The sequence below is a fragment of the Grampus griseus genome (assembly GCF_964374135.1).
Source record: "Grampus griseus genome assembly, chromosome: 2".
Lineage (NCBI taxonomy): Eukaryota > Metazoa > Chordata > Mammalia > Artiodactyla > Delphinidae > Grampus > Grampus griseus.
Window position 1 is genome coordinate 88,440,700 of NC_139018.1, and position 18,956 is coordinate 88,459,655.

Here is an 18,956-nt window from a genome sequence, read left to right on the forward strand (position 1 = left end):
AGTCCATAAAAGGAAATTTTGAAGTGAACCAAAGATGAATTTTGTAAACATCAAAACTTCACACGTTAAGCTTCCTAGTACAAACTCTTTTTCAAATGTATTTCACACATCTTTCCTTTCTTAAATGGCATGTAATGACTATCATTTAAAATGCTGCTAATGACTCAAGGTCATATTTTTAAAAACTTTGAGTTAGAAATAATCTCAAACTTAGAGAAGTTGCAAAAATAAAAATTGTGCAAAGAAGACTGTATACAGACTTTACCTAGATTCACTTTATTATAGAGTTTTACTCATTGACTTCACTTTCTGTTTCTCTCTATATGTAAGTATAATGTAATGTAATATAATATATTTTCCCAAAGCATTTAAAGGTGAGTTATGTACATCGTACAACATGGTCCTTTACCCATAAATATTTCACTGTAAATTTCCTAAGAGATAGGAGTATTCTCTTATATAACCACAGTACAGTTATCAATTCAGTACATTTAGCATGGATACAATATTTTAATCTATGAGTTACAGTCTGGTTTTGTTGATTGACAAGTAGCATTTGTTAGTGCTATCCCCTCCAGGACAGAAGCCAGTATAATTGCCATGTCTCTTTAGCCTCCTTTAATCTGGAATGTTTCCACAGCCTTTCTTTGTCTTCCATGACACTGACATTTTAGAATAATACAGCTCCCTCCCACCCCACTTTTATTTTTTAATAGAATGTTCCTCATTTTGGGTTTGTTTATGTTTTCTTCTGATGAGTTTCAGGCTCTGCTTTTTGGACTGAAATACCACATAAGTGGTGTGTCTTTCTAGGGCTTCACATTGGAAGGCACACAGTGCTCATCTGCCCCTCCCTGAAGATGTTCATTTTGATCTCCAGTCAAGATACGGTCCAATTTCTCCACTGTATAATTATTATTCTTTTTCTTCCTTGCTAATAATAAGGAGTTTGGCGGGGGTGAGGGGGGTGCAATTTCAGACCATGCAAACACCCTACTCAGTAAAGTTTCCCACTAGATTTAACATCCATTGATGATTTTTGCCTAATCCAGTCTTTACTATGATGGTTGCAAAATGATGTTGCGGTCCAGCATTCCCTCCACCTTTACTGATAGACTCTTGGCATCCTGTCAGCAAAAGCCCTCTCTTCTCAATTAATTAATTAATTATTAGTATGAACTCATGAATTTCTGTTTTTTCCCCCAGTGGTTTATAATTCATCCCTGTCCTTAATTATTTTGGTGCTCAAGTTGTCCCAGATTTGGTCACTAGGAGCCCTTTTAGGATGGCTCCTATGTCGTTGTGACATGTCCCCATCATATTTTTGAGCACTTCCTTGCTTTCTGGTGTCACAGTATGTCTCAGGCTCATCTACTTGCCCCAGCTCAGGGTCATAATTTTGCATAGCTCTTGCAGAGTTATGCTCTTAGGGCCTACTGGGTTGTTTAGAGCTAGTTATCACCTTACAAAAGAGTCTCAGACTACTCTGTTATTTGCTGTTGTGTGTGTTCACTTTGTGGTTTTCCGGTTTTCTTTTTTCCTGGCTGTAAGGCAGTTGTGACTTTGGAAGGTCCCTCCAGCTTCAGCTCTTTTAAATCGCTATTTCTAATTTTTTATTGGCTGGAAAATGAGATAGCCAAACTCATTAAATTTTATGGAAAGTAAAAGCAAATAGGCTATGTGTGAGGGCCCACAGCATACTTTTATGAGCAAAGTGTATGAGCTTGAGTGCATGGACTTAATTTTGTTATTTGGGCCTTTTTACTTTGGTTCTCAGCTGTGCTGTGGATAGTTGAGGCTGCAGATAGGGACTTGCATAAATAAATGGTTATGGTTCTTCTAAAGGGTTTATAAGGAAAGAAGATTATTTGTGCCCTTTTGAAGTATAAGATTTTAGGTAAGATTTTCCCTCCAGACCCAATTCCACTGTTTAAAATACGAATTTCAAAAAATCGACCAAAAGTCTTTAGAGCAGTGGCTCTCAGCCCTGGCTGCACATTGCAATAACCTGGAGAGCTTTTAAAATGTGCTGATGCCTGGGTCTAACCCCCAGGGATTCTGGTTAATTGGTCTAGGGTGTGGACTGAGGATTGGGAATTTCAAAAGTTCCCCTAATGATTCTCTTGTGTAACCAGGATTGGGCACCATGCTGTAAAGAATTAAATGTACCCAAAAGCCTATAGTCTCTGATCCTTCATAGAGAGCTTGTGAACTGGTCCAAGTCTCCTATGTTTATAAATATCTAAACTTTTTTTTTTTTTTTTTGGCGGTATGCGGGCCTCTCACTGCTGTGGCCTCTCCCATTGCGGAGCACAGGCTCCGGACGCGCAGGCTCAGCGGCCATGGCTCCAGCCGCTCCGCGGCATGTGGGATCTTCCCGGACCGGGGCACGAACCCGTGTCCCCTGCATCAGCAGGCAGACTCTCAACCACTGCGCCACTAGGGAAGTCCTAAACTTTTTTTATATCATGGAGTCCTAGAACTAGATGAGATTTTGGAGATTGTCTAATGCAGTGCATTTCCTTATAGATGAGGGAAGGAAAGGTGAAATCACTTTCTAAGTAATAGCATTTCATTTTTCATTGTAAATGAACCTGTTCCTTCAAGCCAGAGCTTCTAAAACTATCATCTACAGGTTTCATATGTCAGAATCACTAGGGGATTTTGTTAAAGTGCAGATTCCTGTTCTTCTCCCACACCTACTGGATTGGGATCTGGGGGTGGTGGGGCCCAGGAACCTGCATTTACCACAAGTCTCCCACATGCTGCTTATGAACATTAAAGTTTATATTCTCAATAGATGATTTATGTTAATGAAGGATAACCAAGTTATTTATCAGATTCAGTTTATGGAAATAATGGCTAAAGAACAAGCTACAACTGAATGCTAATGTTAATTTTCAGCAAATCTATAATGCAAACCCCAGTAGTTCTTTTCTCAAGTAAAACTTCATACATTTATGATGATTATGTGGAAATATTTAACCTTCCTTCTAGAAAAGATGTATGAAATTCATGTGTATTTGTAAAATTCAAGCACAGTAACTTTAGTAAGGTTTAGCCCTCAGCTAAAAAAAGTGGTCTGGTTAACTGCAGAAATACAGACATGGCCTTAATAATTTGGTGGATGACGGTTCTTGACCATTCCATCTGCTGTCCTGCAGACATGTGGTCAGTCTCCATGTAAATGAACAGACCCAGCCTCAGGGACCCAGGCCCCTAAAGAGCCACCCAGAGTGCTTTGCAGAACACTGCCCATTTGCCCTACTCCTTCTACCTTAAGGTTGATTAAGCTTATAATTGTCTGAGAGTGGGAATAAATACAAGTCACCTTCCTAACTCCCTCTGCCACCAATGACTGCCAGGCCCCGGTGAGGGGACAGAGCTCCTTATGGAAACCAGGGGTTGTTGACTATTACAAGGTTAGGATTGTCCTAAGATGCTAACGTTTTCACCGTAATGAAATGTTTTGTGGACATTTAAATCAATTTGATATTGCTAGATGGAGTTTATTAAATGAAAGGAATAAAAAGGATAAACTGCAAAATATCATGTAAACAAAAAAGAACATTACATAAACAAAAGAGTTAAACGAGCCATCAGAATTGACCAGGTTTGGTTAGTGCCCTATTGCCAAGGGTAACCCTGATACAGGTTTTTGGGAAAAAAATCCACCCTGCCTCCCACATGGTTCAGTAAACCCAGCACTGAATCAGACCCCTCCTTCTTCAAAGTGCTAGCCAATATTCTTGCCACCTTTATTTCACCTTAAATTGGTGTTTTGATGGTTTCCTTTATGTATTTTGAGTGTTGGCCCACATTTGGGAATGGTGCCCACTTATGAGCTCCTCACATGGCCTTTACAAGTTTCAGGTGCTCTGAGAACCTCTTTGCAGAATAAAACTGAAGTACCAGACTTTTACAAGTCGACAGCTGAGGGTCAGGGAGAGAGCAACTGAGATACACCCCCTGCTTTGTTTTAGTAATAAATAGAAGCATCAATGAGTTCTTTCAAAATGTTAGTGAGGTTCACTCCAGTATTTCGGATTCCCCCATGCCTGCTGCCCAAGGGATCACGTGCCCTCTGTATAGGGAGACCATGTCAGTTATTTTATCACCACATTTGCACAGGAGCGAGTAAAATCTTGGAGTGGGTGTGGATCAGTAATGAGCACTTACACTGCTCCATACAGCCATAGTATAGGGTGTGGGTTAGGGAGTTAGGACGGGAGCTTGTGGGGCTGTAGAAATAACAGAAGAAACACACATTTGGATGCTCTCCCTTTCTGCAGTATGAAATGCTTCACGTTACACCACCAATGAGCCCACCAGATGTCCTCAAGACAAGTCCTGTGGCTGACGCTGCCGGCTGGGTGGACGTGGATAAAGACACTCTGCAGCACAAGCGGTACCCAAACGTGTTTGGGATCGGGGACTGCACCAACCTGCCGACGTCAAAGACCGCTGCTGCCGTAGGTAAGACCACGAGTTGTGTTTCTTCCCCACTCAACATGATGTCATCCTCAGGCACTGTCATAACAAAAACAAAAGTTGGGCACAAGTGGCATTTCATTATGTGCTAATTATATTAATGAAAATAGATTTCATTATCTTCATTAATAATGAAGAAACTTTTGTGGCCTAAAAATGACTTTGGCCTCCCCAACAGAGAATCAAGTTGTCCGTGAACCTAGTGTTGTGTAAAGAAGAAAGTATCTGTTGAGTGCTTTGCAACCAGAGTAGCACGACCTCATCTGCCTTTTCTCTGTCAGAGGGGTGGTTTTCAGGGGAGGGGGCATTAGAGACAGAGAGGTACCGCTTTTCCAGCTCTCTAGAATTCTGTTACTTCTCATACTGCCGTGCTCACATCCCTGGCCTTCTTTGCCCCCGATGCCAGGTAGATTGGCTATTTTTCTTCTGCCTGAAACACCGTAAAACTAGGGAAGCATTTGTTTCCCCAGAAAACACATGCAAGTCAATTGAAAGCTTGCAGAGCAGAAAATTGCACTAAGACAGATACAGTGGAGAGTGCCCTGATTGGTACATGATTAAGGCCTCAGCCTGGGAAACTAAATTCTTCACTTCGATGTTCTGCTCTAGCAGTGATGGAGGGAATTGCCTTTTAGATTCTGTTTTCTGTAGACAGGGACTGTCTTCTTTAGATGTTATGAAACACGGACCTCCCTGCTGACGGGTATGGGAGCATTTTGTGTGAATTACACACCTGCCAAACGTGTGTTACTTCTGCTTGAATACGTCAACCTAAGAAAGACTTTCTAGGAAATCCATTGAATGTCTTTTTCATTATTATTATTACTATTTTAAAATTTATTTTTGGCTGCATTGGGTCTTCATTGCTGTGCGTGGGCTTTCTCTAGTTGCGGCGAGCCGGGGCTACTCTTTGTTGCGGTGCGTTGTGGTGCGCGGGCTTCTCATTGCGGTGGCTTCTCTTGTGGCAGAGCATGGGCTCTAGGTGCGTGGGCTTCAGTAGTTGTGGCACGTGGGCTCAGTAGTTGTGGCTCACGGGCTCTAGAGCGCAGGCTCAGTAGTTGTGGCGCACGGGCTTAGTTGCTCCGTGGCATGTGGGGTCTTCCCAGACCAGGGCTTGAACCTGTGTTCCTTGCATTGGCAGGCGGATTCTTAACCACTGTGCAACCAGGGAAACCTGTCTTTTTCATTATTAACAGTAATTTTCCCCCAACTTTTCATTTCAAAAATCTCAAATCTATGAAAAATTTGAAAGTACAGTGAATACCCATATACCCTTCAGGTGTTAACCAGTTATTAATATTTTGTGACTAACATAATAATTAACCAATAAATTAATATTTTGCTTGATCACTATGTACATTTTTTGGTTGAGTTGTTAGAAAGTAAGTTTTGACATCCTGATACTTCACCCTCAAACACTTCAACCTCTATCTCCTAAGAAAAAGCACTTTCTCCTCTATACCCACAAGATCATTATCATGTTCAAGAAACTGAACATTGTATTACCAAAGCATCAATACAATCCAGTTTGAATTTCTCCATTTTCCCTAAAAATGTCCTTTATAGCTTTCCCTGCCCCCCCCCGGCCCCAATTCCCCTTAAATTCATGAGCCAGTCAAAGGCCACACTCTGTATTGGTTGTCATGTCTCTTTGGTTTTCTTTAATCTAGAAGCCTCTGACATTTGGTTTTTTTTTTTTTTTTTTACTTTCATGACATTGGCATTTTTGAAGAGTCCAGGCCGGTTATCTTGTAGAATATCCCACAATTTAGAACCATCTAGTAGTTTTTGATGATCAGATTCAGATCATACGTTTCGGCAAGACTTGCACAGTGAGGCTGTGTACCTCCCACTGTGTCACCTCAGGAGCCCCTCATGTTAGTTTGTCTTGTCCCTGGTGAAGCTAGATTTCATCACTGGGTTAAGAGTTGTGCTCTAGTTACAGTCTAGAGGGATGGGGTCTTCTTAACTTGTTCACATTAAAGTTACTTGCAAATTAGTTTTCATGGAAAATCTAGATGCTTATGTTTTTCTGACTTCTCCATTTCTCATGTAGCTGCCCAGTCAGGAATACTTGACAGAACAATTTCTCTGATTATGAAGAATCAAACACCAGTGAAGAAGGTTTGTATGCCTTGTAAGAATCACTGTCTCAATTTACCATCTTCCGTTCTGCATGAAAACAGTGTTTTCCCACAATTTTGCCACTTTCTTAATTAATTTCTCTAATATGGGCACTTCAGTTTTTGCCTTTAGTGTATTATATAATTTCTATTTTTTCGCTGTACAAAAAATTAGAATATACAAACAAAGAAAAAAATTACAACTGCTCAGAGTAAATAATAAATTCTAAAGTATCTACACAGCACCGTGAAAGAAGCCACTTTCCAACTCTGTCTCATGGCCAATTTTAGTATGATGGCTACACGTCGTGTCCACTGGTGACTGGCTACAACCGTGTTATTCTCGCGGAATTTGACTACAACGCTCAGCCCCTGGAAACCTTCCCCTTTGACCAGAGCAAAGAGAGGCTTTCCATGTACCTCATGAAGGCTGACATGATGCCGTTCCTGTATTGGAATGTGATGCTAAGGTCAGTGCATTGCCTGGGGGAGAGGCACAGCTGTTAGCAGATTGCACCGACTTGTGCAGGGCGGTTGTTTCCAAAAGGCCTTCCAGCTTCAGGAGATATGACCCCGAGCAGGACTGTCGAAAGGGAACCACCTTGCTGTGCCAGGTCTCATAGATTAGTGATGGCCGCCTGAGAAGGGTTCTGAAGCATCGGCCAGATGTGGTGGGAAAGAGGCTGCCCTGGGTGAGGGAAGGGAGCCCTAGCACAGCTACCACCCACAGGGGATGCAGCCTGCTGTCTCCATTATTGGCAGTGACCGAGTCTTCTGTCTTCCAGTTTCTGGTTCTCTCTTGCTGCTGGATAAATAATAGTAATCATCATAGTAAATCACTTTGACATGTCAAGTACTTTATCATCTGCTACCTTGCTTTTGTTTTTATTATGTTATAGGACAAAGAAAACATAGCGATTAAGAGCATAAGCTTTGGAGTCTGACCTTTGTTTGAATCACGTGTCTGCCATTTACTAGCTGTGTGTCCTAGGGCCAGTTGCTTAAACTCTCTGTGTTTTAAGTTTCTCATCTGCAAAATGAAAGTAACATTGTCTTCCTCACAGGATGGGGAAGAATGAGACAATACCTAAAGAGACAGCTACATAGTAGGCATTCAAGTAGTAAACAGAGTACCAAACTTAATAATTCCTCTTTTTTTGTTGCAAAAAAAAAAATGATCTCATTTGACTTTCCTAAACCCTTTAAGAAAAGTAAGTCAGAATATCGATACCAGTGTTTTTCAGCCAGGGGTGGTTTTGCTCCCCAGGGGACGTTTGACAACATCTGGAGATACATTCTGTTGTCACAACTGGAGGGGATGCTACTGGCATCTAGTGAGCAGAGGCCTAGGATGCTGCTGAACCGGACAGCCTCCACCACAGAGAAGTATCTGGTCCAAAATGTCAGTAGGGCCGAGGTTGAGAAACCCTGACCTATACTTAATTCACGAGCAGGTGAAGGTAGAAGGGATTGCAGTCTGCACGTAGTAGGGGCTTTGTTTGGCCGAACCGAGTCAGCGTGTTCAGGCTCACATAGCAAGTCAGTGTCAAAGCCAGGACTTGTCCCCTCCTAGTCCTGGGATCTTTCTACTTCGCTGTCAGTCTTGCTGTATGGCCTGATAAGTGTTTTGTGTGAGCAGCCGCCAGGCTGGCCGAAGTCACCCCCATCTTTTCCGACGCAAAGAACTTTTCTGTGTCATTTCTTACAGGGGTTACTGGGGAGGACCAGCCTTTCTGCGGAAGTTGTTCCATCTGGGTAGGAGCTGAGGATGGCTCAGCTTCTGGATGGCTTGCAGGGATGGCCATCCATCCTTGGATGGCTCCTGGACCAAAATCACAGCCACTGATTGACCGCGAGCAGCATGAAGAACTCAAAATCTAACCCCGTAAAGCACTTACTGCTGGATGATGGTGACCAGATGCCTCCCTTTTCAGTCCCTCTGGACAGCCACCATGCAGGCTGCCCAGGATGAGTTTGATTCTTTGGAAATACGCAAATGAAAGAATAGACTTCTATTTTTTAAATAAAAGCTTGCCATTGATTGACATTCTGTGAGAAAATTCTATCTTGACTAGTGGAATGAAAAGTTACGGCCCTGGGGAGGAAAAGATGGTGGTGGTGGGATAGCTTACCTGTTATCTACTTCGAGTATTCAACTGATAGCGGGCCTAATTTCTCCAGAGCCTGTTTGGATTTACAGAAAACAAGAGTCATTCCAAGGAGAATAGTATTTCAAACAGTGTCTGTGAAAGCCCCAAAGACGTGCGGCCTAGAACTGGTGCTGCGGGGGCAGTGGACCGAGAGCCCGGCTGCTGCCCGTCTGCTCTGCCACCATGTTCACGCGGAGGCCACATTCTCCTAGCCAGTGACTGATGCGGGGAGTGGGGTGGGTACTCATGCTGGCCTATTCCTACAGGATGTGGAACTCTTCTTCCTGGCAACTTTGGCTCCAGGATTTCCCATTAGCCTGGCTGAAACTCTCTCGGGACTGCGTCAAGCCTGAGGTGGTTCTTTCCCATCCCTCCTTCCTTCCCCTCCTCCTTTCCCAGGTGTCCCTGCCGAATCATGGTCTGAAAGCCCTCCCTTGCCTTCTCCTGTTCCTCCTTCTTTAGCCTTGACAGACATTTCCCCCAATAAATCTCTTGCAAATCTAATTCTCTCATGGCCCCTGCTTTGCAGAGAACATACACACAGCGAGGATGGCGTTGATTCAGTCCCAATTCTGGCCAATAAAATTTTGAATGAGATCACATTGGAAATATTGCAGGAAGTAGTTGCAGTTTATTTGAAGTTCAGCAGCAAAATCATTTGTCCCCAACCAGTTTATTTGGAAGCTTGCAGTTTCAGTTCAGTCTGGTATTTGAAAGCTTTGCATGTTTCACATTTATTTATACACTCCACCAAAGGGCATTGTTTAGCAGTCTATGCAATGCCTTAGGTTTTCATAACAGTTTAGAGTTCAAACCTAAACTGTTAACCTAGTTTAGGTAACAGTGTTACCTAGGGTTGCTAAGTCTCTCTGGTTTCCTGAAGTTCCCTGATGACTTTAGAAACTCTGCTTAGGCATTCATTCATTAATTCAGCAAGGATTTACTGAGCTGCCAGGCACTGTCCTGGCCCTGGAGATGCAGTGGTGAACCGACAGATAACGGCCCTGCCACAGTTTTGTGGTTCCTAAAGGATAGTTTCCTCTCCTTTCCCTGGGATGCTGGGGAGCTCGCCGAAAGAGGCCTTGATCTGATTTGAAAAGTAGACTTTCCTCAGTGGCACAGTTCTGAGGAGGAACGGGGTACCATCCTAGCAGCAGACCCCTAATCTGGCACTAGAAGTGGGAGATGTTTTCTGCATGACCACACATCTTCCCGTTTAACATATGTTATTCCGGCATAGCTATCCATGACGCCCCCTTTCACTCTCCGAAATGTCCTATTTGGACCATAGATTATACTGACCACTGTAGTGGTCGCACTGAGCCCTCCCACTCCCACCTCAGTTCTAGAATGGGAGAGCAGTGCTATAACAGGTGGCACTGTTTTTCCCTCTGTGCGGCTCTGAAACAGGCAGAGGTGGGGTGTTTCTGCCCTGTTCTCGGAGTCCCTGGGCCTTTACAGAGTTCCTGCCTGAGACCGCTGAGGCAGCGAGAGCTGGGGGCGCTTCACCCCAAATGATCTTTCCCTGCAAGGTCCAAGAAGTCCTGGGAATAACCAGCCAGGACTCTCTCCCTAAATGTGGACAAAAATGTATTTTCAGAGAGTGAGGCTGTGTCTCTGGGAATGGCTGAGGCTCCGGGGTGAGTCACTGTGAAATCCCTCCCCGGGTGAGCTGGAGCTTCTTGGGTCTGTTTACGATCATGCATTCCGAATAAACCTCCAAGCATCAGGAAACTGCCTCAGTGCACATTATGCTGGGCAGAATTTACTGCCGGGGCTGGAGGGAGCAGTAACCACTATTGGTCAGTACACTGGTCTCCAGCTGTTCCTCCTCCGAGCCGGGAAAGATCAGAAATGTGCTGAATTCCAGAAAAGTCTGGCCTTTGAAACCATATCTCCTGAACCACGAATGTGGGATCGGCCGAGGGCGAGGCCCTTCTCTGGGACTGCCTCAGGTTAGCCGGGTCAGCAGCAGGAAGTGGGGAGGGGTTAAGACCAGGATAGGTGGTGGTTTCTCCAAAGGTGGTGCCTGGGGCAGGGTGAGGTGGCTGGTCCCACCCTGTGGAGGGCTCCAGCTCAGAGGCTGATGCCTGCAGAGTGCAGAAATGACTCAGGGCTAGGACTGCTGACTTGGGAAATCCCTCCTTGCCCCCCCACCCCCACCCTTGGTGTCAGCCCGGGGTGAGCTGTGGATATAGTGAAAACAGAGCTGGGTGGCAGCTTAGGGACCACTGAGATACAGGGAGGGAAGTGAGACTTAAGTCAGCAGGGAGAGCACAGAGTTTCAGATTCAGTTGGTTCTTATTTATTTATTTCTTTTGTATTAAAAACATTTTTGGTGTTTTTTCCCCCCTTATTTCTAAATTTTGTAGAAAATTTAGAGAACAGAGATCAACAAATGGAATAGAAATCACTCCAAATCCATCACCCAGTTGTAACAGCTAATAGCATCTTGGTGTCTTTTTCTCTAGGGTCCTAATATTGCTGTTACATATAAAGTTCCTGAAAACAAATAGGATCATACTGTAAGTACTGTTTTGTGACCTGTGTTTTACACTTAATATACGTTGAAGACCCAGGGGTTGGTTGTAGAGAGGAGGAGATCGGTGAGTAATTACTCAAGGTGCACGGATCATTTGTCCTGGCTGAGAAAACTGCTAATTAATTAATGTAACAAATATATGTCATGTGCCTTGGAGAGTATTGGCATATAGTCATCACTAGATACTTTTCTCACATAATCCTCCAATAACAGATAATTATCAAAGACATAGAAGGTCTTTTTGTGGAAGGTGGCTTTGTAATGCAACAGTTAAGAGTAGCTCCTCTGATTGTATGCACTGGATAAGTCCAGTCTGATTTTAAAGCAAAGTCCCTGCTTTATGCCCTAAGACCACAGACGGAACTTTCATTTGGGATAGGCTCACTGTGATCATTTTGGGTGTGGGGGGGGAAGGAACAAGAGCAATGCTTTGGATAAGATGAGGCTTTCTGAAAGGATGAATGAAAACCAGGTCTCTCTGCGTAGGTTAACTGCCAAGTAGCTAAGGAGATTGCTTGTCTCATGCTAGGGAAAGTCAAGGCTAATACTTTGCAACAGATATTAGGTAGAAAGGTCACAAGACACAGTTGAGAAAGATGGATGGTGAAATATGGAACAGTTTTCTACCCCTCCCCCCCCGTACTGATTTTTAAAAAGTAACTTCCCGGGAGGAGTGCATGCTGTGAACAACCCTAAATGAAGTTATAACTTTCCATGTTTACATGCAGTAAAACTCCTGTAATTGCATCCCTCAGCTACAGTTTGAGGCCACACCCAGGCCCGCAGTGGTGCAAAAAGGCAGGAACTCTGGTGCTGTCCTGGCACAAGCTGGGTTCAGATTTCTCGAGGGACAGCTGGATAGAACACAGGATCTGGAGCCGCAGACGGGGATTCAGGTCCTGGCTCTCCCACTGACTCGTGCCTCATAGCGTCCCACTAGTGCGTTTTCATCACCACTTTATAACCTGTAGAGTGGGTAACAATACCTACTTCACAGGGTTAACACAAGCATTAAATGAATTGAGGTATAGCTTTTAGCAGTTTGGCACATAGACTGTAGCTGTGATTGTTGTTGTTAACTCCAGTAGTTGAATGAAGTGCTCAGAAATACAGCTTCCCCTTAGACTAGAAATTCCTGCCTGCCTGTGAGAAATGCGGTCATGATGGCTCTCCAACATCCTTGTTCTAGCAAGACGGATTCTGTCACTTGATACCACCACAGATCCCTGCCTCATTTCGACTGACTTTCAGAGTTGGGAAATTGCCAGCATTATAGATTAGCCCATGTGGGGTAGTGGCTAAGAGCACGTGTCTGGATCCAGCTTGCCTGGTTTGAATCCCAGATCTGCCTCTCACTGGCTGTGTCACCTAGGGGAAGTCCCTGAAACTCTCTGGGCCACTGGTTAACTTAGATCACAGAAGGCCCTTTGTATTCAATCTCTTTTGATCTCAATCAGTCCCAATCTCCAGGCTGTATAAATACATATGATAGATATATACTATTGGTTATAGGGGTTCACTGACTGCAAGAATTCACTATCAGCTACTCCCACAAATATTTTGGGGGCATCTAATAAACACAAGGCCCTGGGGATTCAGAGATGAAAACCCTTGTCCTCAGTGAGCTCTGCTGGGTTCTTTCCATAAAGCGCCAAGGTAGATGTCCCATCTGTGTGTGGTCATAGCATTCAGAATATGCCACTGTCTTACACCAGACATTCAGGGAGAATATTCAGAAGAAGGTAAAGTTTGAGATGAGTCCCTGTATTAGCCAGGTCTCATTTGGTTCGGACAGAAATCCAACCCAAATAAGCCTAAGAGAAAAAGGAGAACTTACTGACTCATGTAACTGGGAAACTCAGGTGTTCACTTCAGATTTGGCTAGATCTAGGAGTCATAATATAATCAAGGTGCTCTCTTTTTCCTTTCAATTCCCTCAATTCTTTTTCCCTCTGACTCACTCTCTGCGACAGACAGGCTTTCTCACTGTGCCCAGGGAAGAGGGCTGGCTACATGCATGTCCTCCTGGCTTGGCCTCCTTAGTGGAAAAAAGAACTTGGCTTTCGAAATGTCCACAGACCAGTTCTGGGGAAGGATTATGATTATTAGCAGATGAACAGATAACTGTGTTTCCCCTATCCGTAAGAGTGCTCTTTCTGTTGAGTGCTGTATTCGCAGTACCTAGAGCAGCACACAGTAAGTTCTCAGTAAATATTTGTTAGCTGAACGAACCAGCTACACTTTGGCCATGTGCCCACTTAATAGCTAGGGGAGTGGGGTTTGCTACCTAAAGAAGTAGATTGATGGACAAATGTTCTCAGCACTCCAAACCATTATTACCACTACAGTCCTGATCTGCGAGTTAGACTTGGCCAGGAGCAGAGGAGCGGAAACTTCCCAGGCGTGGGGAACAGTATGTGTAAAGGGATGCAGGCGGGAGGCTGTGGGGACTGTGGGTAACTTGGTATGTGTACGAGGGATACTGAACGACAGGAAGACGGTGGGAAATGGGCTTCTGGAGGATCTTGGGTTGGGATCTCTGATGTTGCCTTTTGTTCCTCCAGCCCCACCCTGGACTTTCTGCATCCTGCTGTCTGCCCTGGGAGGCGGCCCAGCACAGGCCGCGAATGGTCTCCCCTGCTGTCTAGTTTCTGGTTGGGTTTGGCCAGTGTGGGTTGGTAAGAGGTGGGAGGGAGGGAGGAGGGTAAGGCTGGGGCGTTTCTTTTTCTGGCTCCCTCCTGGCGGGGCTATCTTGGCCCTATGATGAGGTAAGAACAGAAATTGAGAGTAGGAGTTAATTTGACAGAGATAATTTATATATGTTACCTGTTGGATCTAATAATAAAAAAATTGGGGCTTGTGTTTTTTTTTTTTACCTCTTTATTGGAGTATAATTGCTTTACGATGCTGTGTTAGTTTTTGCTTTATAACAAAGTGAATCAGTTATACATATACATATGTTCCCATATCTCTTCCCTCTTGCGTCTCCCTCCCTCCCCACCTCCCTATCCCACCCCTCCAGGCGGTCACAAAGCACTGAGCTGATCTCCCTGTGGGGGCTTGTGTTTTATGTGTTTTCAAATTTCATTTTTTCCCAATAATTTTTAATTGTATTTTGCAGAAGTACTAGTCTGAGAAGAATTAGATTTTTAAAAAATCAAACAAAATGAAAACAAATCCCACAAATCTGGTCCTTCAGCACAGATGGCTGGAGAAGCCCCACTCTCTTTTTGGGTTCTGATGCCCTCTCCCTGCACCCATCCTGACGGGCACAAGGGTGGCAACAGCTCCCTGCCTACGAATCCCGAGGGACCTCACTGGGCCTGCGGTTCCCCCAACCTGGCCCACCTTTGTACATAAGCCCTTCGTGAACTAGCCTCACTTGACCGTGTCATCTGCTTTCTGTTGGGCCGCTGACTGACACAACGTAAACTCAAAGGGGTGCAGAGCCACTGAAGGAATTTACGCGTGAATGAGAGGAGACTGTAGCAGCTTGGGTGAGCTATGCATGGAGGAGAAGACTCCAGACAGGCTGACCAAGGCCAGGGCCAACTAACTTCAGCAAGGAAGGGTGAGGGCTTGAATTAAGGCACTAAGGAAGGAGAGGAGGGGAAAAAATCAGGAATATTTAGGATACTGTATGTCAGGCAAACAGAAACCACTATGTAAATAGTGCAGGCAGAAAGGAATTGGAAAGTGCAGAGGCTGGCAAACTATGACCTGTGAGCCAAATTCAGCCCACTGCCTGTTTTTATAAATGAAGTTTTATTGGAACACAGCCATCCTCCTCCATTTCTGTATTGTCTAGGGCTGCTTTTGCACTACAGTGGCAGAGCTGAGTAGTTGTGACAGAGACTGAACGTGGCCCTCAAAGGCTAAAATATTGACTAGCTGGCCCTTTACAGAAAAAACTTCACCAACTCCTGGAACATTGGGAAGTTGGTACGTATAGAACTCTAGGAATGGCTGGGGAAACAAACATCATGGGCAAGTACTGCTGGTTTTCAGGGGGTCAAGAGGCTACAGAAATTGCAGGAATACTGGCCCCATTGATCTCAGGATTTGCCCCATCAAATCAGGTGATTGCCTGCAAGCCTCATGTCTACGGACTGGTATGCCAGCCATTGCCAAAGGGAAAGGGCTTCCCTTCCATCTTCAATCTGGAAGGAGATGCAAATGCCCCTCCCTCACTGGAAGACTTTGGATGAAACCAGTTGTCTTTTCCCAGCTTTCGTCCGTGATACAGAGGTGAGTATAGGAGAGACAGGGATACAGAAGCCCAGGGCTTTGGGATGACTACAATGGGTGGGGGATAGGGAGGCTGGGATGACTGCGAGGCTTCGGTGACTGTGATGGATGACAGTGCCGCCACGGAGAGGGAGGGGGGTGGAAGAGAAGATTCTGGACAGGGAGAGAGGCACTGCCAGCAGGTTAGTTTCCCAAATCCCTGCCAACTGTGGGGTCTCAGCCAAGTTCTGTGATGGGTTTTTTTTTTTTTTGCAGTACGCGGGCCTTTCACTGTTGTGGCCTCTCCCGTTGCGGAGCACAGGCTCTGGACATGCAGGCTCAGCGGCCATGGCTCACGGGCCCAGCCGCTCCGCGGCACGAGGGATCTTCCCGGACCGGGGCACAAACCCGTGTCCCCTGCATCGGCAGGCGGACTCGCAACCACTGCGCCACCAGGGAAGCCCCTGCGATGGGGTTTTACTCAGACTCCGTCACTCAGTGATATTCATGGAGTGAAACCATAAAGTAGTTTTGACATAAGAAAATTGGATTTACAAGCCTGGGATTAACATATCTTTCCAAGCTTATAGGCTAAAGCAAGTTATAAGTATTCCTTTTAAAGGAGACGTTCCAGGAGATGGAAAACATTGGCAATCTCTTTGGCCCAAGGGCCCTGTTGGCATGTGTAGTCCCGTGAATGGCAGAGAGAGGCCTGAAGCAAAGCGATGAGGTGAAAAGAGCAGAGTGGAGGGAGAGGTGGTGAGAGGCAGAGGGTGGAGAGGAGAGAAAGCGTTGCACCTGGGAGGACCTCATTAAAAAGGGCAGTGGTCACTTAATCCCTGTATGGGGGCAATGGGAGGACGTGGGGAAAGGGACAATTGCTGACCAGCCCTTGGCCTCTGCCCGCCCCTGTTTACTATCTCAGTGGTCAGTCAGGGCCCTTCCTCCCAGAGTAGATGACCTAGGTTGACTGGGGACCATCCCCTGAAATTTAACAAGATTGTGGCAGAAAACTCTCCGTACCTTATTTCTTCCTTATCTCAGCAAATGGAGGCCTTTTCACTCCAGCAAAGCTGATTTTATTGCTTACTTCCTCCAAATTGGTAATAGTCCAGCTTGTAAATCCATCCATACATCCTGTGAACCCACTGTATATCTGACTAATTAGTGGTTGTCTTCTAAATGAGGAATGCCTTCTTATGGATTTTCTGTGCAAATACAATACTGTAGGTACTTCAACATCAATAACTGTACAAACAATATAGTAATTTGAATGGTTGTGGTTAAAATGAAACTTTTCTAGAATCCAATTTATAAATCTAGGAAAAGGATGTTATTTGTGACTAGGAACTATATGTTCATTGTCAAAAGTTCCAAAAGATTTTCAAGATTGCATAGCAAATAAGACACAGAACTGGGATTTGAATCGCAGTCTGTTCTCACTGTGTCTGAGAAAAATTGTTGATATCAGGATTACTTTGGAAGGCTTCTCTTACTTCAGTGCTGTCATATTTCTTCTCAGGAGTAAAAGAAAAAGGAGACATGCATTAGTCCAAGTTCTCTCATTTTCCAAGTAGCAAAAAAGCAATTTATTGGCTTATGTACTTAGAAGTTTGGGAAGGAGATCAGGCATGGCTGGATACAGAGGCTCAATTTCTTCCTCTCTTGTTCTTGCTCTGCGTTTCTTTGTGTTGGTTTCTTCCTCAGGTACACCACTTCACATGCTGACAAAGTGGGGCAGGGTCAGGCTTACCTCTGGCCTTTAGAGCCCACAGTCCCTCTTTTCTGTTAAAATGGCAAAAATCTGGGGAAAGGTGTGATGATCCAAGCTGAGTTTGTGACTTGTTGAACCAATCTTGGGGGAGAGGATTGGGTCAGCTCTGTGGGAGCCACTTGGACTGAGAATGGGGGTGGTGGTGGTGATTCTCCAATGAGATGCTCGGGTTAAAAACCTCTTTTTACTACAAGAATAAGAAGGTGGACACATCCTATCTTCTTCTCCATTGTCAACATTAGTCTACTTACTCACTCAGTCTCTGGCCGGCTGCTGGGGTCCTCAGGTGGGTAAGCTGGGTTCCCCCGTTGGAGGAGCTTAGACCCTCAGGGAGCCTGCGTTTTCAGGAATGGTCCTTTTGCACCGTCGCAAAGCATCCTCCGGACTAGGGAGGCGGACTGCAGCTCCTCCAGGATGCCCGCTGACACCAGGGATTCCTGCCAGGACCTGCCAACAAGAGCCCTTTCAGCTTCCCAGGGTCTCTCAGTAGGCTCTGTGACAGAGCCGGTGAAGTCCTGGCCCGCGGAGAGGGAGTGGGGAAGGCGAGAGCGCGCCTGGCTGGGTCCCGGAGCCGGGCTGTGGGCGCCGCCTGCTGGAGAACTGGAGCGCCTGCGGATCTTCTTTTACAAATGGGGCCCAGTAAACGCTAGGTTTGAAGTAACGCCAAGCCGTGCGTGTTTACCACCTGCACCTGATTAACTGGCAGCCAGGTGAGCGCTGAGTAAAGGAGCCAGAATTCCGCGTCACGGGGAGCCTCTGCCCGTCTGTCCAGCCGCCTTCCCCACCACCTCACACGGCACAGGGACCACAGGGACGGCGCCGCGTTCCCTTTCCTTACCAGGTCCTGCGAGGTGAGTCGGCTCAGCCATAATCACAATCATAATCAAAATAATATTAATTGGTGGGGCTTCCCTGGTGGCGCAGCGGTTGAGAGTCCGCCTGCCGATGCAGAGGACACGGATTCGTGCCCCGGGCCGGGAAGATCCCACATGCCGTGGAGCGGCTGGGCCCGTGAGCCATGGCCGCTGAGCCTGCGGGTCCAGAGCCTGTGCTCCGCGAAGGCCACAACGGTGAGAGGCCCGCGTACCGCAAAAAGAAAAAAAAAAAAGAAAGAAAAATTAATTGGTATAATTTTGAGTACTTTGAGGCAGACACTTGGCTAGGGGCTTTGCATCCAGTTTCATACTTCATCTTCGTGATCACCATACGGGAGAGCATTTTACTTGTGTCTTATAAAGGACTGAGACTTAAATTAGAGAAGTAACTCGCCCAGCGCACGTGGCTAGGAAGAGACCAGGTCAGGCCAGAGCCACAAGAGGGCGCACCTCCTTTTTCAATACTGTCCTATGAGTCTTGCTTTTCCTTGGGGAAAACCCGCAATGTATTTTGACAAACGTTAAGAACCCACATAAACACAGTATGTATGTATGTACGTATTTATGTATGTGTTTATTTATTGGAGGAAATGGACAGCGTTGGGAATATGGGCTGTAGGTAGGATGAACACGTTTCTGGAACTGGAAATTAGACTACATCTGGTGTGACAGGAGGCAGAATTTTTGAATTTAGGAGTCTTCTACAATCTGGGATGTTGGTCATCGATACCATATGGGAGGAAGCTGTAAAGCCACGAGAGGCCTTGGTGAGTT

At 45.4% G+C, this 18,956-nt stretch overlaps 1 protein-coding gene across 1 annotated transcript in view; it reads left to right on the forward strand.

Annotated features, from left to right (window-relative positions):
- The window catches only part of SQOR (sulfide quinone oxidoreductase), a 46,009-nt gene extending 37,348 nt beyond the window's left edge, over positions 1-8,661 (forward strand). The window contains exons 7-10 of the mRNA XM_082647986.1: positions 4,293-4,476; positions 6,548-6,615; positions 6,906-7,084; positions 8,323-8,661. Of these exons, the coding sequence (XP_082504112.1) occupies positions 4,293-4,476; positions 6,548-6,615; positions 6,906-7,084; positions 8,323-8,380 (489 nt within the window). The 3' untranslated portion in view covers positions 8,381-8,661. The remainder of the gene's footprint in view (positions 1-4,292; positions 4,477-6,547; positions 6,616-6,905; positions 7,085-8,322) is intronic.
- The last annotated feature ends 10,295 nt before the right edge of the window (positions 8,662-18,956 follow it).